The following is a 22,606-nucleotide window of genomic DNA, read 5'->3' on the forward strand; positions in this document are numbered from 1 at the left end:
CATAGAAGGCAATGTTAAAAGAATTATTTTGTTTCTGAAGACATTGTTCAGAGGAACTTGTGCTGGATCAGACCAATGGCATGCCTAGTTCGGTACATTGAGTGTAATCTAGGGAGGTTAGTGCTGTGTTTAAAATAAATAAATAAGTTGTTGTAGACCCATGAATTAGATGTAACATTTTTACTTAATATATGAATGAGCTAAACAGATACTGTCTTGTCAATAAGATACAGTTTCTTTGTACATATGTCAGGGAATATGGCTTCTAGCAGACATTTTTCTCTGATGGATATTGGATATGTCAACAGAACTCTTAAATACCGTTTGAATGTTGCCTTTTGGAAGCATGATTCATACATCTTCAGCAAAAAAAGCTTTTATTTGGTCTTTTTCTTAACCACAGTTTCTGTAACGGTGTTGAACGTGATTTGTTGGCCTGTGCTTACAGTTAGACACATGTTCAGACACATGTTCAGCCACACCCACTATTGACACTCATGAGCCATATGTAACTTTCCTTGCATACCCAAGGCATGAGTGTGCCTGCCTGAAGGGAGAACACTGTTCTGTCAATTCTGTGCACGGAAACAAGAAGCAAAACTGAACACAGGCAAAGATCAAGCCTTGTCTATGCTGGTAAAACTTTTCAAAAATATCCCACTGTTGTTTACACTAGTTCATCTGCACTTGTTAGCGATATTGGGAGCCTTAGTGTAGACAGGCGACAGCGTTTTAAATACCAGGTCAATTAGCTCTGTTCTGTGCAGGGATAGATGACATGACTTACAATGCCAGCAGCAGCTGGCAGTCAAGGTACACAAGAACTCCCAATATTGCTCAACACTGTGATGCTGAACTAGTGTTAGCTATGCTGGGAAACTCTCTTGCAAAACTTCCCTAGTGTAGACAAGACTTCACTGTGTTCCTGTAACTCTTAAATCCGTTGATAAGCAGTTCCTCAAATGACAAGTTTGTCTTAAGCATTTGGAAAGTCCCACTCTCTCTTCTGTCCCACCCCCCAAAAAATGGCCTCCTACTTGGCTATTACACTGATCCCAGCTCTGCTGTTGAAGTTAGTAAAAATGTTGCCACTGAGTTTGAGCGCTAGATCTGGCCTTGCATGGAAAATTGACCTAATTGGGATATAAATTAACCTCAGTTCCCCTGTCCAGTTTGACGCACCCTGCCACTACTTGCCCTTAGCATGAAGCAGTCTTTTCTGTGCCTCATGGGATTCAGCTCCCTGAAACCACTAGCCTTTGACCCCGCATGCACTGACTTCCAGGTCCCCCCCACACCTCACCCTCTCTGTACAGGCAAGTGCTAGGTACACATCAACCCTTGAATCTTTAGAGTGCTCCCTGCAGTATCAGCTCTTGCCACTGGACATTCACAATAATTACCAACTAAGCTTTCCCCAAAGTGATAAGTGTATCCACAGTTTGACTAGTGCAACTGTGGATCAGGTCCTTTACAACATCACAGCACTGAGAGAGAATGAGTAGAAACAACAACTGGTTACACATAAAACAAAACATAAAATGCAATTGTAGATCTATGCTTATTAATGGTTACATTTCCTATTATAGAAAATAGATTTTCTCCCAAGGATTCAGTCTTTGACAAAGCTGCTGGTTTTCAGTAAAACCAGGATTCAAGTTTTCATGAATATCCCTATACCCTACAAGGAGTTTCCTCAGTAAATGGATACCAGACGGTTATTTTTTTGCTTCTTATTTCCCCAAACTCATTGTTTTGACCCCAGACTCAGGATGGCTCCTGTTGTTTGTTCTCCAGTGTGCTGGCTCCAAGTTGTCTTCCTATCCTTGGATTGACTTGAATGAAAATGTAGCTGCCATTGTGTTTGACTTACAAAGCTTAATCTACATAGGAACCTAGACAAACGTGAATATACATTTCTTTGTCTGGCAAAACCCGTTCTTCACTTCTGCTGGGGAGTAACACATGGATATAAACTATAAGGACATATTTTCAGTATATAGACATACTTTTTAAAATCTGTACATACATTTCACAATGATAGTAATAGGCTTCAGAGTGGTAGCCATGTTAGTCTATATCTGCAAAAACAACGTGGAGTTCTTGTGGCACCTTAGAGACTAACAAATTTATTTGGGCATGAGCTTTCGTGGGCTAGAACCCACTTCATCAGATTCATGGAGTGGAAAGTACAGTAGCAGGTATAAAGGAAGGAAAAAACCCACTCCGGTTTAGCCAGTGTACATGGCAGAGGGGCATTGGCCAAACCGGGCAGTCTCAACGCAAAAGAATAAATGGACACACGTCTGACATCAGGAATTATAACATTCAGACACTAGTAGGAGAACACTTCAGTCTCCCTGGTCACTCAATAACAGATCTAAAAGTGGCAATTCTTCAACAAAAAAACTTCAAAAACAGACTCCAATGTGAAACTGCAGAACTGGAATTAATTTGCAAACTGGACACCGTTAAATTAGGCCTGAATAAAGACTGGGAGTGGTTTGGTCATTACAAAACCTAATTTCCCCCATACTAATTTTCCCCTACTATTACCCACACCTTCTTGTCAACTGTTTGAAATGGGCCACTCTCATTACCACTACAAACGTGATTTTTTTCCTCCCTTGGTATCCTACTGTTAATTGAATTGTCTCGTTAGACTGACCTCCCACTTGGTAAGGCAACTCCCATCTTTTCATGTGCTGTGCATTTATATGTGCTACTGTATTTTCCACTCCATGCATCTGATGAAGTGGGTTCTAGCCCACGAAAGCTTATACTCTAATAAATTTGTTAGTCTCTAAGGTGCCACTATGATATTAATGACCAGTGCGATCCTGGTTTTCATTTGAGAGCTCACACAAGATTCCGTATAGATAAATACTATGACAACAATACGTTGAGTGTGGTGAGTTTGTCAGGCCTGATAGCAGTTGCTGTTACGGAACAGAGAACTTTTGCCAGTTGTAATTGTTGTAATTTGGGGTCACAATGTTTTTTAAAGTATCTTTTATATGTTGGCTGAGTATGTGGAGGGGAGGAATGTGCACAACTAACCCATCCGTTGTTAGCTTCGTATGTTTGTTGTTTTTCCCTCCAGTTAAGTTATAACTACTGCTGAAGTTCGTTATCCAGTATGCTGAAAATATAACAACTTCAAGTGGTATTTGCCACATTTTGATTCCCTTGGGTTTAGCACTGCAGCCTTACGTGCTTCATGCTTTGCTCTGAGACTTCTGAAGGTCCTTGATGTACTCATTAAGAGGTTGGATGAAGCCAGCTTCACAGTAACTGATGCACACACAGTCTGTAATTTGGCAGTAATTCTAGTTTAACAGGATAACTCCCATTTATGAATGCTGTAGGAGAAGCTATAATCCAGGGAATCTTGCCCTTCACATGTTTTTCTTTAAAATGTATTCAGCTGCTTTACCTGCTGACATTATTCCCTTTTGCCATGATTTATGATCTCCTATACAGAATCCCTGACTTAACCTTTTGCATGCTTTTGAACATAGAGTAATACATATGTCCAAGGACATGTGCTTCTGTAGGAGTTCTGACTTTTACTGAATATACTGACAGTCAAAGGTTTCAAACAACTTCAATTTAGTAATTCTTCTGTCATTTAAGCAACATTTTAAACTTTAAAACTTAACCAGTTACTGTGTTATATGGGTGTTCAGGGTTTGAGGACATTGCATGTTATGAAATATGATAGAAGTAGTAAGTAAACTGAAGTTTAACAATGCTGTTAACTCAAGACAACTATTGTTTTGATTATCTTTTTGTATTGATGATCTGTGTGCAAGGTGAAAGCAAGGTAAACAAGGATAGTATAAATTAGTATAGCACATTCTGATTCCTAAACAGCAACATAACAAGTACCAGTAGTTTAGTTTTAAATTTTATTTCAGTGAAATCTGCTATTATACAGACAAGGCTTACTTGTAGGAATATATTGGTAGCATCTGAAGTTGTCTTAAATTCTTCCTTTTTACTGATCTTGGAGTGTCAATTTTTCAGTCTGTTATTCAACGTATTGAAAAATATTCAAAATTTCTTTGAACTTCAGCCTCATTGGCTGTTGAAGAAAAGAGATAAAGTAACTCTTTAATCTGAAGCTATGTCACATTCCTTTTCTGTAAAATAACATACTTTACCTTGACAAGTTACACGTAACTTTTTTTTAATTTAAAAAACCTGCAGACTGGTTGGACTGGATGGCTCGGGACTGGGAATTAAGAACCTTTTAGTGCAGGTCAGAAACTGCTCAGGTTGTTACTGTGCATTGCAGATGATACTATTAATGCAAGACAAAGAGCCATTATAAAAAACCACTGCTACATTTGGTCCCCTTGCTAGCCGTCTTAGAAGAGAGAGGCAAAGAACTAAATGAGATTGAGGGGTGGGGGGGAGTGAGTTATCCTCATTCCTAATAGTTCTTGTAGGGCAAAGTTGAGGCACACGGGTGGTCCAGTTTGAGAAGCTTGTACTATCAGGATCTTGACAAGCACTAAAATACTGCACTTAAACAACAGAACCAAATCAGTAGTCTTTGATTCTGGAATAATAAACTAAATGTCTTGATAAATCTGTGGCTGGTCAGAATTTTAAATTGGATGCCGTCACCTTTAAGGAAACTGATCTATTGATATCCTCAACCCTCTCCCCCATAGGAATATTTCAGAGTATTTCATTGGAGTCTTTAGGGTTGACTTGTTTAACTGGCATCAGAAACAAAAGGGTTAATCTATTCTTAACCTGAATTTATGCCTCTTATGGAGAGGTGTAGTTTTTGAAGGAGCTAGAAGAAGGGTTTCCTGGGATTCTTTCTGGTGAGCTCTGCTCCAAGTTCTTATACAGATGATCTTCTGTGTTTTTTCTGTTCAGAGATTTTAAGAGTGGGGTTTGGCTACTGCATAGTGTACTTAAAAAACAAACAAACAAACAAAAAAAACCACTACCAAGAAACAAACAAAACACCCCACAAAGCAGGTGTCTAAAAGGTTGTGCACTATTTTGGGGAAAAATCTGATTAATGTTGATGAGCTATACGGAATCTGGCTCTAACCTGCTGTTGGATTATGTAGTTCATGCCAAGGTCAACTCTAAATCTTCTACTTTGATTTCAAATGGCATCCTATGTGAAGAGCATTTGTAGATGAACAAATTGCATTTTACTGTTTAAATTTTCACTCAACTAGAGGTTAGTTCTGTCCTTTTTCCAAAGTACATCTTTTACTTAAGTATGCTCTGAAAGAGTGATTCATCATGCAGTATCATGAATAATAGCTTCATTTTTTTCAAAAAAATACAATACAGAATATTCCTTCAAATTATGACTTGCATGCTGAAGATCAGACAGATCATTAACCAAATTAAATAATGGAAACATTTTCAAATATATTGCAGATACCCAATAAGAAAAATAATCCTATCTTAATATGTCCCTCAGACGATATTTGAATGCAGTAGTGTTAGCATTAAGAACAGACTGTGAAAGAATGTAAAAATATTTTAGCCGAACAGACAGCACTTTAGCATTAGCTGTTAACAAACCACTGCACTGCTATAATTTAAAAGCTTTAAAATCACTGTGGCCAAGTGAGCCAGTCATATCTTTTTGTAGTAGTTTAATTCTATAACTTCCGTTTTGATTGTAATTGGTCTTAATCTTTTACTGCCCTGTCACTTTAAAACAAGTCTTGAAATGTTTTTGCTCAGCACTTACAGGGTGGCTGGTAGCCTTGGATAGTAATTTGAAGGAGTAAATCAGTTGTGTTGTAATGTTGTCAATCCGCTATTTAGTTTTTACCTTTTTTTTTTTTTTTTTTTTAAAGCCTCCCTTGTTCTACCTGTCCCTTCTGGGCTTCACTTTTTTCCTTCTCTCCCTCACCACTTATCCCCTTGTTTCCTTACCATGAATACCTTATCAGCTCCCTTATATTTTTCTCTCCCACTCCCCTTGCAAAATAAACAAACAACCCCTCCCTACCCTACTTTTGGTCAATATCTCCCCCACTGCCACTGTCCATGCACCCCTTCTGCCATAGGAATTGTAAATTTACCATGCACCTAATGGCCAAAGGACTAAACCTACCAGTCAAAGATAATACAGAAAAGGGAAGAAGTGTGGCACTGTCAGGGAATGCACAGCCCTGCAGACTTTGGAATGGTGGGGTCTTTACTAGAGTCCTCATGGGGTCTTTACTAGAGTCCTCATTGGGCCCAGTTCAGAGGTTCATCTCTTGTAGCCTCTGGATAATAGGTGCCTTGAATTTTCCTCCCCCTACTTCCCATTCCTATTATGAGGCCTGGTCTACACTACGCGTTTAAACCGGTTTTAGGAGCGTTAAACCGATTTAACGCCACACCCGTCCACACTAAGAGCCCCTTTATATCGATATAAAGGGCTCTTTAAATCGATTTCTGTACTCCTCCCTAACGAGAGGAGTAGCGCTAATATCGGTATTACCATATCGGATTAGGGTTAGTGTGGCCGCAAATCGACGGTATTGGCCTCCGGGCGGTATCCCACAGTGCACCACTGACCGCTCTGGACAGGAATCTGAACTCGGATGCAGTGGCCAGGTAGACAGGAAAAGCCCCGCGAACTTTTGAATATCCTTTCCTGTTTGCCCAGCGTGGAGCTCCGATCAGCACGGGTGGCGATGCAGTCCGAAATCAAAATCCAAAAAGAGCTCCAGCATGGACCGTACGGATGTGATCGCTGTATGGGCAGGCAAATCTGTTCTATCAGAGCTCCGTTACAGAAGACGAAAGTCCAAAGCATTTTTAAAAAATCTCCAGACAGACGCCATAGCAGGGACTCAGCACGCTGCTGCATGACAAGCGTAACGGAAAGCCAAAGAATCAAATAGACACTCATGGAGGGAGGGGGGACTGAGGACTCAAGGTATCCCACAGTTCCTGCAGTCTCCGAAAAGCATTTGCATTCTTGGCTGAGCTCCCAATGCCTGTAGGGTCAAACACATTGTCCGCGGTGGTTCAGGGCATAGCTTGTCAATGTACCCCCACCCCCGGAAGAAAAAGGGAAAAAAATCATCTCTTGACTCTTTTAAATGTCACCCTTTGTGTACTGAATGCTGCTGGTAGACGCAATGCTGCAGCACTGAACTGTAGCATCCTCGCCCCCCCTCCTTGGTGGGTGATGGTACACTATGGCAGATATCTGTCGTCATCATCAGCCTTGTGGCAGATGGTGTCGTGCAATATGACTGGTATCCATCCTCGTCATCATCCTATAAGTACTCCTGACTGGCCTCCCGGTCATTCCCAGTAGATGGTACAGAACGGCTGGTAACCGTCTTCATCATAGCAACTGGGGGCTGAGCTCCATCAGCCCCCGCCCTTCATGTGTAAAGAAAAGATTCTGTACTGCCTGGACTATCATAGCAGCTGGAGGCTGCCTTCCCCTCATTTTATTTCACTAACAAGTCACTGTTTCTTATTCCTGCATTCTTTATTACTTCAGCACACAAACGGAGGGACACTGCAACGGTAGCCCAGGAAGGCTGGGGGAGGAGGGAAGCAACAGGTGGGGTTGTTGCAGGAGCACCCCCTGTGAATGGCATGCAGCTCATCATTCCTGCCGGATCTGACACGGAGCGGGTGTGCTCTCTGGTTCTCTGATACACTGGATCTCTAGTACACTTGCCCCGTATTATAGGCAGGACTGATTCTATTTTTAGACACCCTAAAGGAGGGATTGACTCGGGGAGTCATTCCCATTTTTGTCTTTTGTGCCCCCAGCTGATCTCAGCCAGGGGCACCTATGACAGCAGCAGAAGATATAGTGCAATACGACTGGTAACCATCACCTCATTGCCAATTTACAATGGCATGGTAGACGGTACAGAACGGCTGCTAACCATCTCTGCTGTCATGCAAAAGCAAATGAATGCTGCTGTGTAGCGCTGCTGAATCGCCTCTGTCTGCAGCATCTAGTACACATACGGTGATAGTGACAAAAGGCAAAACAGGCTCCATGGTTGCCACGCTATGGCGTCTGCCAGGGAAATCCAGGGAAAAAGGGCACGAAATGATTGTCTGCCGTTGCTTTCCCGGAGGAAGGAATGACTGACGACATTTACCCAGAACCACCCGCGACAATGATTTTTGCCCCATCAGGCACTGGGCTCTCAACCCAGAATTCCAAGGGGCGGGGGAGACTGCGGGAACTATGGGATAGCTACGGAATAGCTACCCACAGTGCAACGCTCCAGAAATCGACGCTAGCCTCAGACCGTGGACGCACACCACCAAATTAATGTGTTTAGTGTGGCCGCGTGCACTCGATTTTATACAATCTGTTTTACTAAACCGGTTTATGTAAATTCGGAATAATCCTGTAGTGTAGACGTACCCTGAGAGAGAGAAGGAACGTGTTCTCTCTCTCTCTCTCTCTCCTCACTTTCACATCCCAGAGACTCCAGACTGCTGCTAGTAGTGAGAGACTCTGCTAATTCCCTCCTGCTCCACTGTGCTATAGCTTTAGCACTTGCTGCTGCTCAAAGCCTGTGAAAGCTTTATCAGAGTGAAACTGACCTAATTGACGTTAGATTCAATGCTGTTCTGAATAGCTACAGTGAGCCCTAATGAGTTTTCACACTCTTGCTTGGTTAAAGGTGTAAGCAACAACAGAGGCTCTGGAGTGCTCTTTCTGCTGTAGAACACAAAATTGCGTTGATTTGAATAGTTCGCATTTGGAAGCCTTTCTTCAAACCCTTTTTTTTTTAATGGAAATTTACTTTCTACAAAAATTGCCAGTCACAGGAAAGGGACCACCTCGCTGTGACTGAGCAGTAAAAGAACACCTATCTGGAGATGTTGGATGGGGAGGGAGTTTCTCTGCATTATCTTCATTTCTGTTCTATTTAAAATCTTCTTTACGCTTTTTCTTCCCCAACACTTTCATTAGCCCACACAGAGGAAGGGATGGAAGTGTAATTTGTATCCCCGAAAAGCTACTTAACTAGCCAAGAAATCTATCTTATAGCAAAGTCAGTCTCTTCACAAAACATCATTCTAAGTAGTTTTTTTAGTTTTAGACTTTTTAAATCTGTTTTACTAGCTGTCAGATGTGTCTGCACCTTTACCCCACAGCTAACATTGGAAGTTCACTTAAATATGTGTACTTTCCGTAGTGTATAGTTTCTTTAAAACCAAAAATTCCCTTCCAGGACTCTCTATTCTGTTAGAATATATCTGTGCTGTTCTCATGTCATAGTAAAATTGTAAATAACTATTTGGGAAAAAATGTTTACTACAGAAATATGGTTACCAAACTGGTGTGTGTGTGTGTGTGTGTTAGCTATTGGACCTTCTATGTATATACACTAGAATGAAATGAATATCAAACGGTTTTGAAACTTTTGTTTTATTAACAGTAAATTGTTTTTTTTCTCTTTTTAGGGGTAGCAGATGGTGTAGGTGGCTGGAGAGACTATGGGGTTGACCCGTCTCAGTTCTCAGGGACTCTAATGCGAACATGCGAACGTTTAGTAAAAGAAGGACGGTTCGTACCAAGCAATCCTGTTGGAATTCTTACCACAAGTTATTGTGAGCTGCTACAGAACAAAGTACCTTTGCTTGGTAAGAGCAGCAAATATTGTTCATTGTGCATGTCCTCTAGACACAGATTTGTAGATTCAAAATTGTTTTAATGTTTAAACTTAGTACACCAGCAGGTCTGTAACCCAGTATGTCTTGTGAGCGTCTTGCAGAATGGATACAAATAAGTTCCTACTGAAGTCAGCTACTCACTATATATTCAACAACTCATTCTCAATTTGAAACCTTTTTAGGAGTTTGTAGTTTTGTGACTAAACTCAGCCTGAACCAGTATTTTTCTGAAGATAGTAACAGGATACTCGGGTTACTGGGTCTCCTTGCCTTACTGCTACTTTCCTGTGCACTGTGGGTTTCAGACTTCACTGACTGTCATTTAAAGGCTTGTGCTGTACAGTTATTGGTATCCTACTGTAGGCCCTTTTCTTTGGGGGAAGAGATTATATGAAGCACAGCTAAAGAAATATGCTACAAATAATGGCTTGTTAAATGTTGTTGTGCACCTAGTATGCCTTTGGATATGTACACTGACTCCCTTGGAAAGCAATGGGAATTATGAGTGGACATGAAGGCAGAATTTGGCTCTGAATAGGCAACCTTGAAAACTGAACACTAAGGGGACACTTACAAGCTTTCAGACCAAGAGCGAGTTACTCTGCCTGACTCGCATGCTTCTCACCTGACCTTAAACTTTGCCAAAAGAGCTCTGTGTAAACTATATTTAGCTAAAGTTTGCTGAGCTCAGAAACAGATGTTCACTTTTTATTATACATGTAAAGAATGGGTACAAACCCAAGAAATGACCTTGTGTCACTTTAGAATAGCACTGTTTAGTAGTTCCTTCGGTGGGTTTAAGTGTTTAACTATACTGGTGCTGTTTTTTGTACAAAACAGTCCAAGTAAACAAGTGATCTACAAGGTGGACCACTGGTAATGAGTTCTAGCAGCCCTTTTATAGAGGGAGGCAACTTTGCTGCTTGACCTTTCAAATTCCCAAGAGCAGCATATGTTGTCACAAGATCTGCATTCCACACATGGATTTCTAGTTACAGTACCTGTTAGAATATGAAACTAATGAACTTTAGTCTTTTTTTCCTGCTCTTTCTTCCCTTCAAAGCACTGGAAAGAGTCATTTGTGGTGGGAGTTATTCTCCATGTATTTATTCTTTAACAACCCTCCTTCTCTCCCTCTCCCTCCCCCGATCTTTTTATGCAGTAGTTCCTTTGCTTAAGAACAACAAAGTATGAACTATCTTTCCTTGCTTGTGCTTGTGGCCTGATGCTGGTTTCCTCAGTGCAGAATCCTGCAAGTACTTGGACTTGAAATAATAAGGGAGAGGGAGGAAAACTGAAGTTATTCCAGGCACAATATTTGTGTTGCAGTGCTATTTTGTCCATTCTGTTTTGGACTCCCATTAGTTTCTTAATTCTGGAGTCTAACAGTCCACTTTTTGCAAGTGTAAAGTGACTTTTTGCTGATATGATTTTTACTTGTCCTTCTCTCAGGTTTAGGGGGGGATCAGGGTCCTATATGACTATCTTGACTTCTTATAAATATTTGAAAGTATTGTGGATAAAATAGTTGACCACAGTTTAGTGGCAGATTTACTAGGTACTTGAAAAGAAGAGAGCATACACTCCTATGACTAAACATTAAGTAGGATCCTTGAAATATATATTCCTTCCTTTCTTCCTTTATCTATCTCTATCTATCACTTCATTGCTCTTCAACTGCAGCAAAGACCTCTGTCAAAGGTAGAAGAGTTAATGGCCAGGTGCTAAATAAAAGGTCTGGATCCTGAGTCTAGCTCACTGGAAACACCATGGTCTATCAAAAACGCAGCTGTGCTTTGAAACATCTTCCAGTGGAAAATCTAGATTTTTCTCTAATGTATGGTATCCAAATGTCTACTGGAGATGGTTTCTAATAGTGTGAGAGAACTCTTTAGATTCAGTTGTACTTCACATTCTTTAGGAAAGATTTGATTTTTCTAGTTAGAATTACCACCCTCTTTAAGGAAGTCAGAGTATGTCCGTCTCTGTGAAGGACCTGGACAGTGTTGGCCCTTTTCCAATATAATATTTGCTGTGGTTTATCTACTGTCGCCATGAGCAACCAGTCGCAGATGCTACATTGGAATGAGTGAAAACTCTACAATGCCCTCAGCGTGAGTGGAATATTTCTGAAATTATCAGGGATGTTTCAATTCATTCCCTTCTTATTCTATATTTTAATCCATCTAGAATGGTAATTACAAAAGTGTTTCACAAAAGGAAATTTAGTAGGAAGTTAGTATACCAAAAACAAGACAAGAACTTTCTGTAAGACCCCCCAGAGATAAATACTGAAGACAATTGCAAAACTATCAGTTACAGAACAAGTGACAATGTTTGAATGAATTTATGGATAGTCCTAGTTAAAAACTTGGCATATGCTGTTGTAAATGTTACAGAAACTTTCCCAGTTGTCAGGATGTTGATCAGCCAGCTATAAAGTGTCTAAGCAGCTAACAGTGCCTTCTCGCACTTGTTTAAATATTGGAGCTAATTTCTTGATTTAAAGCAATGCACTTATTTCTGAATAAATTATATTAATATACCATACATTCCTCTTAAAATCTAGATCTCCTTTGGAGCCAGTCTTACACAGTTTTTTGTCTTAAAAGGAAAAAGGAGCACGTTCGTTGCTCTGCCACCAATACTGGAACGATGTCTACTGACCACTTCCATTAATCTATTTACTGTATACAAATTATTTGTAGTTGTGAATGAAAGCATGGGGACAACACCTAGCATAGTGTAAGTGCTACAGAATCCTGCTACTAATACCTTCACACTAATCATAGTTTCATTATTTAGTTTGAGTGGTTCTTTCTGTAAAACAAACCTCCTATAGGAGACTCTGCTGACATAGCAACACCTAAATATTTTGTAATAGGAAATGTATTGGAATGTATCAGCACAATGTAATGAGACCAATCTGTAGCTGGGGTGGAAATGATTGCAGTAATCTCAGTGCTTTGTTCCTACTCTTAATGCGTATTCACTTTATTTTATATTTAATGGATATTTATGTCTGATTTTTGCCAACAATGATAGGTAATCTAACAGCTGTCCTAAGAAGAAAATTTGTTGAACAGATAAATCCTGTAATGTATATGCTGCTACTTCTAGTCTATCTCCAGTTGATCAAATTATTTTTTTTCCCCCTAGGGAGCAGTACAGCTTGCATAGTAGTTTTGGACAGAACAAGTCATCGTTTACATACAGCAAATTTAGGAGATTCTGGATTTTTAGTAGTCAGAGGAGGAGAAGTAGTACATCGGTCTGATGAGCAGCAACATTACTTCAACACTCCATTCCAGCTGTCAATAGCTCCACCAGAAGCAGAGGGAGTCGTCTTAAGTGATAGGTGAGATGGGGAATTAATCAGAAACATGGATCAAGAACTTGAGATTTTCATCCGAAGGGTTCACGGTTCTGGTCTTGGTACTGAAACTTCACACACACGCTTTTAATAATGTTCCATTTGAAAGGTGAATCCCCTTCCCCACCTGCTTTTCTTCAAGGTAGTATAAGCATTTCTCAGGCTTGAATTTATCAAATCTTATAGGCCATTGCCATGGTCTAATCTCTGCTCGGGGTAGCAATGATCTGCTTTCATGCAAGTGATGACTTTCTGTAAAGTTAGGTGCACACTGAATATAAAGCGTTTCTGATATCCTCAAAGGGACTTGTGTATCATGGAACTGTTCTGATGAAAACACAAATATACCTGTTTCTGTACATTGTGCATCATTAATGTGTCCACTTTGTCCAGTTCCTAGAAATGACTTCACCTGTCATGTGCTGCAATATCTGGACACAACAGGAAAATTCAGGTTGTAGTAACCTTCATGATAAATTCGATTGCTTCTGCAATTTAAGTTGAGCTCATAACGTTATTGCAATTGCAAATAGCTTTTGGCTGCTGCCTCTTTATTTAGCAGCATTTGTAGGAGCCTCAAATGCAAGTTAATATTGGCCTACTAATGAGTCAATATTTTCTCTTTTTTAAATATTCTGAACAAAGTAAAACTGAATTATTTTTTTTTGTAGCCCATTTAGGGTCAGGGAAGATAGCATAAAGTATTTTATGCCATAATAAGCTTTTTTTATTTTAAACTAAACTAGGAGAATTACTTTATGGAACTTATGTAAAGTACATATTATGCCATTATCTGGAAGAATATTGAAGCATGGAAAAGTGACTGCCAGGCATCTGGTTGCAACATATCTGCAGTGAGATGCAAATAAAGATTGACAGTTATAACACACAGTGCACAACTAGCTAGCAAAGCTGGCCTAATGCACAACACTTCCCCCCCATTTGACTTAAGTCACATATAGTGTGTTCAGGTTATTGTATACTGCGATAGTGCCTCATCTTATTGCGGGTTTTCCTTCACAACCCCCATGCATCATTTGGGACTGATTGGGAATACACTGATTTACATAGCCAGGCAGTGAGGTAGTGAATACTTGAGGAACAGAGCAGGGAAGCATGTGACTGCAGCTTGCATTTCAGTACAGTTAAGTTTCCAGCAGCACACTCTGTTCAATCAAAATGAGCAAAACTCCATTTTGGCAGAACTCCGAGCTCAGAGATGGGAATGTTACAGAAGTACACCCTGTCCAATAGAAAGTAAGTCATTTCATAGCAGAGGACATGATTTCAAAGCAATCTGTATTTCAGTGCTGGCTAAAAAATTTTCTAAACTAATGAAACTTCACTAGTGAAATCTAAAACACAAAATGCAAGACATACCTCCTTGTCTAATGTCTGTCTGTTCTTGGGCTATTTTTGTAATAAAGGAAATGCTTTTTCTTGGCTTATTTGGTAATTATTTTATTTAAACATTGTACAAGTTACATTTCTTAAATCAAAGATTATAGACTCATTAAAGTGCTCTCTCCTTCTTTTTTTTTTTTTTTTTTAAATCCTGAATATAGAAAGTGATAGAGCTGTGTCCAGGGATTGCAGTATGAATCTGAAGTTCTTGTTCTGAGGTTGTAGACTCCAAATTGGGCAAGGTTTGGGCTTTATCATTTTTAATACCAAAAAAGTTCTTTTGAGGATGTTTGGAAATAGTTCCAACTACTGATTGTTCTTTGTGTATGGCTTTAATTATAGGAAAGTATACAAAGAGTGAAGGGAGGAGAGCTGTCATAGGAATTTGAAATTTTGTGCACTTTAAAAATCCTCTTTATTGCACAATAACTGTAAATTGTTCTAATAGTTCTTGAGTGAAATCTAGGTATCTACAAAAGTACAGTCCATCATATGAAAAGACAAAAATAGCTATCAAGAATAATGTTCTTGGAAATTAGAAAAAACAAAGACTGAGTCGTCATGGAATAAGGAAAGTTTGAGATGAATCAGCTTTTAAGATGCCCACACTTCCACTCTGACTCATGGTTATATAAAGTCACCTAGTCTGTTGCACTCTTAACATTAATTGCAAAGGTAATTAAAAGTTAGAGTAAATATCAGTATTTTTCTTCTATCGACTAAGCTCAGTGTTAAACTGGTTCTATCCAGGTGAGAGTCAAGTGACCTAAAACTCTAATTTTGAAATGCTAACCTTTCTGAAACGCTAAGTTTCAATCACAGCCCTGCATCCTTCTATGGTGTGCTATGCATTTTTTATCCAAAAATCTCTTGGCAGGATCTTGTCTATGCCAAAATAAATATTTTCTCCTGTGTATTATGCACCAGTGGACTATCTGGCTACTGCCCACTGTTGGTGATGATGTACCTAAATAGTCTGAAATACTTTGGGATCCTTCATGATAAAAGGTGTATCCAGTAAGTAGGCTTGCCATTTCAATCTTAAATTAGCCTTTCGGTTATAGCCCCGTTCTACATATTTAAATGGGAATGAGATGGAAACTTCGAACTGCAATACCACCTAATGGTTACAATGGAGATATACTTGCAAAATATATTAGACTGAAGAACTGCCCCAATCAGGCATTTTCAGTGCAATTCTCTGGTGTAGTGTTTCAGATGCCACCTATTTGTGATTATACTTCCGTTATACTGGCTTTCATGACAAACTACACTGCAGTATTTTTCCAGAAAACAGATTTCATAACATCAGTGAATTGCAAAACCTATTGATGCTGTAATTGAACAGGATTTGGTACCATTTGCATAAGCTAATATCCATTTCTTTGACATGGTGGTGTTCTCTTCACAGCCCGGATGCTGCGGACAGTACTACTTTTGATGTTCAGCTAGGAGACATTATTCTAACAGCAACAGATGGACTTTTTGACAACATGCCTGATTATATGATTCTTCAGGAGCTAAAAAAGCTGAAGGTAACTGAAAATGAAGTGTGTGCAGTTGAATTTCGATTCTATAACTCATCTATAATAGGAATAATGGGCAAAAGTTGTTACTTCCTCTTAAATGTTCCAAGAACGGCTTTTTTAGGTAACAAATGAATCAGAACACCATTGTATTAAACATCTTTATCTGGGGTGACAGGATTGTTGGGCTTGAAAATACAATACAATTCAACTGTAAAAGCTGAAAATTGAATATAAGAACTAGTATAAACCTATGTAATATCCTTGAAGGTATTTTGATAGTTATCCTGCATATTAACTTTTCAGTGGCCTTTCGTTTTGTGGTTTCAAAAGAGGCTTGTCTGCTGATAGGATCTTATCCCTGAGATACTTTCTGTCTACCAACAACTTTCAGTAATTTAAGTGGCTGCCTTGTTGACAAAGTGAGTTGGAGATGCTCTAGGAATGGTCTTAAACGCTTTCTTGAAATTTTGCTCTTTTATGGGTAACGGGAGAAATTCTCATTATTTTCCACGAGAAATCTCTCATCTTTCATCCTTTTTTCCAAACAGCATTCAAATCTGAAAGGCTCCATTTCAGTCTAAAGCTATGGCTAGGTTAGGTATTGGGTGTTTTTTTAAAAAGGGGTAGTAGACAGGGTTCAACACCTTGAAAAACGTGTTGGAGGGGAGCCTAGGGTTGACCATTATCTAACACTTTTAAAACAACATATTCTTAGTCTAGAATGGATATACATGGCTCTAGTGTTGCAGGGGAAATGTGAGCTCCACCTATTGGCACATTTGGGTAAGACCGCAAATAGAAATGGAAAGTTAAGCCAAGAATTGTCAAAGCCTGTTCAGTCCCCAACCTGTTAGGGAAATTCAGATATGCGTGTAAAAGCATGTATGAATTACAGAGGCGATCAAAATGGTTACATGTGAAAATAGCTGTTTGTCACCTGTCTTGCTCAACATGGGAAGGAATCTGTTCCTGAGTAAAGCAGCAGGCACCGAAAATGTAAAGAGGATTGAAACTCTTGGAGGAAATGCATTATACAGAGCGCTTGTATTCTCATTGGATTTTATCACTGACTTTGAAAAAACTAAACTAGATAGTTAGGGGAAAGCTTATTGGTGCCCTCTTCTCTAAAAATCATTCAAGTGAAGTGTTTTTTATGGTGGGGTAACTTACATTGTTAGGCACAAGCTGCCTGTGCTGGGTATCCAAACTTCTTGTATCCCACAAAAAAGTAGGTTTTATAAAGTTTTATTCTGATTTGATCCATCACCCAGTGTAGGGTATTTAAAAAAATTGGCAAAATGTATATTTTTAAGCATTTTTACGCTGCATGGTAATATAAAGCCTTTGTTCTACACTTACCCTTATTACTAAAACTAGCTTTATTTTTCCATTCCTTGGGCTAGGATGGTGCTTTGGTGCTGTGATTGAGCCCTCTGCATTTTATGGAGGCAATATTTTTGAGTGAACGCTTCTTTGGTTTAGCATTCCCTTCCCAAAGATTGGGTGTCAGGCTATACAGCAGAACGGAGCTGGATGAATGAGGGGTGCTCTGGGTAGTCAAAATAAGCAAAGGGAAAGCCTAGTTCCTCAGCTAAGATTCTTCTTTGACACTTAAAATACAGGGAAGTGCAGTCTTCTACTTTCTCCCTTCCTAAGATAAGTGGTTTCATAAAACTTGTGCACAAATTATTATAGTGGCAGATAGAGGTTGAGACTTAATTTCCTACACAAACATTCTTAAAGTACACTGATTTTAATTCAAGGTATAATTGAGATTCCCTTGAAATAGGAAATGATACCTACTATCAATGGGGGGGAGGAGGTGGTTGAGGGATAGCTCAGTGGTTTGAGCATTGGCCTGCTAAACCCAGGGTTCAATTCTTGAGGGGGCCACTTAGGGATCTGGGGCAAAATCAGTACTTGGTCCTGCTAGCAAAGGCAGGGGGCTGGACTCGATGACCTTTCAGGGTCCCTTCCAGCTCTGAGATAGCAGGTATATCTCCATATATTATTTATACCTATCTAACTTGCAATAGAAAGATGTTTATATTCACATCATGTTAATTGTATCAATATTCCAATAATGTGTATGTGCCTGAATAAAATTCCTGTGGTGGGTTGCTCTTGTAAGATTAACTTGTTCTTCCATCAATTTAGAATTCTAATTATGAGAGTATACAACAGACAGCAAGAAGCATTGCTGAGCAAGCTCACGAACTGGCATATGACCCCACTTACATGTCACCTTTTGCACAGTTTGCATGTGACAATGGATTGAATGTGAGAGGTAAGATTTCCTTCTCTTGAGTAACATAAATCTGATGGTGTCAGATGAAATTCCTTTGTTGGATGCGTGCCAGAGTTCCTGAATAGTAAGTGATCTTAGGTATGTTCTGGGAAAGGAGGATGCCGGTCATAATTGGGAGGTAGTGTGATCCAATGCATAGGACACTGATGAAATAGTCAGACCTGTGTTCTATTTTTGGCTCTACCATTGACCTGTTGGGTGGCCTTGGGTGTAGCATGTCTCCCCTCTTTATTTCCCCTCCCATCCTCTGTCTGGTCTGATTAGATTGGTAATGCCTATTGCAGAGTTTACAGAGTACATATAATAACTCTTGTTTTTATTTTAGTCTGTTTGCAGAATGCTCCCCGTTCATCTGACACTGTTCAGTCCCTTTGCACTCTGTGATCCTCCTCTTCCATTCTCTGGAGAGGTCTCTAGTGCACCCAGCAGAGTCCTGAGGGTTCCATTTAATAATTCACTTTTAAAGAAAGGAAAAAGAGTTCCTAACGTAGTGGGCAAGGCTGCCTTCAAGGCCCATTGAAACGCCCTCCTATTGCTAGGGGGCTGTTAGCCTGTGTGCCTCTCTCATCATTCCATATGCCTTGTGGGTGTGAATCTCTAATCTTCTTAACTCCTGCCAGCCAGAGAATCTATTGCTAGCTGTGGAGAGCACAATCATTAGCTGCTTCCCTTGTGACTGCTGGTCCTTTGTATCCACAGGCTTAATGGGAGTTTGTGTAACAATACCACTTCACAGAGTAACTTCACCAGAACTGTACACAGCATTCTTACAGCACCACAACACTCAATCCTTTTTAATGGGTTTTGCAGTTGAAGAGTTTGGTAGTATCTTGCATTAGCAAAGTAGATCAGTAGCCCTCTGAGATCCTTGCAATATATCATGTGGGTTTGTATACATCTGCATTTTGTATAATACAAGTCATTTTGTTACTGCAAATACATCCACTACAAAATTATAAAAGTTTTTTCAGACTATTAAACCCACTCAGCTGCTTTTCAAATGTGAATAACAGTCTTCTTTAAATAAGGGGGGGTATCTAAATACATTCCTTATTTTTGAGTGATTTACTAGGTCTGAGTTCAGTGATGTACTGAATCAGATTGTAACATATGTCCAGACTTGGAGGGGGGAAGAAAATTCTTTTGAAAGATAATTTGAAAATAGGCTTTCCACTTACCTGTTAAAAACAATACTGAAGGTTCTCACTAATGCTTAAAATAGTATATAGGAAAGTGCTTTTCTTACAGGTCTCTCTGATGCTATCAGTTACTTTGGAAAAGGAAGTAGAGGAGTTAGAGGCTTTCAGATGCATGTGTCTAAACATATATTACTAATTTTGAATCTTGACTAGTTTCTTAACAAAAAACCCCCAAAAACCTCCATGTAGAATGGTTTAATCAAACTATACATGCCTTTTTTCACTATGTAGTTTCCTGATCTGCTCTTCAGATTAACACATCTGATTTTTCTTGCATTACAGGGGGAAAGCCAGATGACATCACCGTCCTTCTTTCTATAGTAGCTGAATATACAGACTGATTTACCTAAAATGTCAGTGTCTGTTTTTCTTTATTCTGGAGTTTCTAGCTTCGTGTGTACTGTTTCCTGCTGGCAGGATCGCTTTCTTTCTTTGCAGCTGATCTCAATGGCCAGTTACTCAAGCCTGTTGCCTCTTATGACACAATTGAGATCCTTTTAAGAACCACTATTGTAGTACACTGGTCTTCGTCTGCCAGCAAGAAATGAAGAAACTTAAGGCATGAAGCTTGTCTCTCAAAACTAAGTAATCATTCACAAGGTGGGGGAAGCCAGATCCATATGGTTACTACTTCTACAATGTGACTAGTTTCAAATGATCGATATTGATTGGTTTCAATTCAAAACTAGATTTAATAAATAAAATTGATAAACCCTCCACAAGAGGGTGTATTACTATTCTGCTAGAATCAGCCATTCAACAAAGGAGATGTTACAAAGCATACTTTCATAAACATAGTCTTGTTACAGTAATAGGTGAGGGTTTGTTTATATATAAACTCCAATTTTCAAGGGGTTTATAGCTGCTGTAAAGATTTTGCTCTTGGCATACATGGTGTCAGCCTTAGCCTTTTTCTAGTACAAAATTTGAAAAAACAAAATTAGTTTGAGCTGTATGGATGCACAAGTGTTCTGTGATTTCAGGTGCTTAATCGCGATCTTATAAATGAAACTTTTTTTGCAAATAATTCGTCCATAATGGAGCCTCATATCTCTGGATGTTTTTTGCAGAGGGGAACTTTTTGTTTAAAAAAGGTTTATTAATATTTTAAGTTGCAACTCAAATTCACAAAAGCCAGAATATTCAAAGTTGAGGTTTAGCATAATATCCTTAATCTGTGTCTGATCAGCGTGTGGTGACATGCCACGTATGCTGCAATATCTAAGAATGATGGGTTGCATTAAGAACAGATAATCCTCAGCTCTGAACTTCCTTGCTTTTGTTTGCAGAGAACTTTACTGTTAACTAGGCATAGTTTGTGTTAATATTGCCATTCTTGCTTTGTATAAAATAGAATCTGTACCAAATTAATTTGATTGTCATGCTGACTCAAATGTGCACCTCTGCTTATGCTGTGGCAACAGCAGTAAGTATACAAATGGAAAATAGTTAACTAGTAACTAGCAAAATTTACATTTCAGTAACTGATATTTAGGGTTTTCAGAATGAACCTTCATGATGTTTACAATTATTTAATAGCCACTTTGCAATATAGCATTTCCTTATGAATTTTAGTAGCTCACAATTGTTTCCCCAGTTTCTGCAAGCTCTCTTTCTGAGTTGCATAAAAGCTGATAGCTATAAAGATCATATATATTTTTGGTCAGTTTTTCATTAACTTTTTTTGCTGGTAGAAAAGTACTTAGAAATAAATTAAAGCCATGTTTTATATAAAAGTCAGGTAACGATGTTTAGATGAGTGCAGTTAAACTTGGTCAGTAAGGAATCTCTCCTTATCTGAAAGGAGATTTTACTACCTGGTTCATTGTATTAAAACTGTTAAGTTTGAGGAAATCTCAAATTGTTTAAAGAATTTTTTTTTGGTTGAGTTGTACTGTATATTTGCATAATTGTATGTCAAGCTTTTATTTTATTTAAAATCACTTAACATGTACCATGTACATGTCATTTTACTATATTTTAATGCATCATGCTTGTAACAGGCATTTCATTTATGAGAATGAGTGATTAATTTGGAAGCTGTTCAGTAATTTATCTGCTAGTCATAAATTGGCCTAATGTTAGATATATTTTAAATCACCTTTAACTACTTGTCAAAATGCCTTAACTACCCTAACTTGGCCAAAATAGTAGTAGTTTGGTGGGGATATGGGAAGGATTATACTAATGAAGAAAATCTTAGTGTTACTTTTTTTTATTTTGTATATACAATATACAAAAAAGTAACAGTGAGCGGCAGACAACTTAGCACAAAGTGTTTGCAGTCCCTTTAATTTTTAAAATTAGAGCAAGCTGTATCTAGGTACGCTTTGTTGGAAGGAATGTATTCATGCTGCGGTACAGGGCTTCATTTCTAGTGTTTGAGGAATGTCTCTCAAATCTGGACATTCTCTACACTAAATTCTCCAGTATTTACTGTCGCAATTCCTTGTTAGAGCAGACTTGATCAATTACTATCTTTCCCTATTCTTGAACTTACTCTGAGATTATGCCCCTGTAGAGCTGGACTGTTTCCTCACTTTATAATCCTGCTCAGCCCTCCCTGTTCACTATTTTCTGTAACTGCAAATTAGGGTATGTATGTGGATCAGATAAGTGAGTGGCAAAGGTGCTTTTTTTTCTCCCCTGAGCTCAGTTGTCACTGTGCTCTGCCTCTACTGATCCAGGGTCTGGAATCCTAGGTCATAGAAATTCAGCTGTCCTATTAGTGGCTGAACTGTCTCACCAAATGGGTCTGATTCTAAATCTTGTTTTTATGTTAATGCAGTTTTTAGTCAAATAGTGTATATATAAAGCCATTTGCGTCATAGATCATGATTTTTTAAAATAAAGAACAAATTTGGATTTTAATTTACAATTTGTAAATTTATCCCTCACTGGACACACCAAAGACCAGCAAAGCTTATAGCTTTTTCCATCTGTTAAAGCAATACTGTATTATAAAGAGTTAATATTTTTATCACATGCTTGAGAATTTTGTTTTTCTGTTTTAAGATGTGCACTCTAAACATATCAAAACCTAATTTCTTCCTATGAATTTAAGCTGTCTGCGCACAATAAATATTTACAGAAAAGGAGATGACAGGACCCGTGTATTTAAAGTAACCTTAAAATGATGCAT

At 38.9% G+C, this 22,606-nt stretch overlaps 1 protein-coding gene across 2 annotated transcripts in view; it reads left to right on the forward strand.

Annotated features, from left to right (window-relative positions):
- PPTC7 (protein phosphatase targeting COQ7) overlaps positions 1 to 22,606 on the forward strand; it is a 32,776-nt gene that overhangs the window by 5,737 nt on the left and 4,433 nt on the right. Inside the window, exons 2-6 of one of the 2 annotated variants that reach the window (XM_044989790.1) lie at positions 9,442 to 9,621; positions 12,811 to 13,009; positions 15,840 to 15,963; positions 18,115 to 18,244; positions 19,747 to 19,817. In XM_044989790.1, the coding sequence (XP_044845725.1) occupies positions 9,442 to 9,621; positions 12,811 to 13,009; positions 15,840 to 15,963; positions 18,115 to 18,244; positions 19,747 to 19,805 (692 nt within the window). In that variant the 3' untranslated portion in view covers positions 19,806 to 19,817. Of the gene's footprint in view, positions 1 to 9,441; positions 9,622 to 12,810; positions 13,010 to 15,839; positions 15,964 to 18,114; positions 18,245 to 19,746; positions 21,015 to 22,606 lie in introns of those variants that run through there. The other variant, XM_044989789.1, reaches the window with a different exon arrangement.

Source organism: Mauremys mutica, chromosome 16, assembly GCF_020497125.1.
Source record: "Mauremys mutica isolate MM-2020 ecotype Southern chromosome 16, ASM2049712v1, whole genome shotgun sequence".
NCBI lineage: Eukaryota > Metazoa > Chordata > Testudines > Geoemydidae > Mauremys > Mauremys mutica.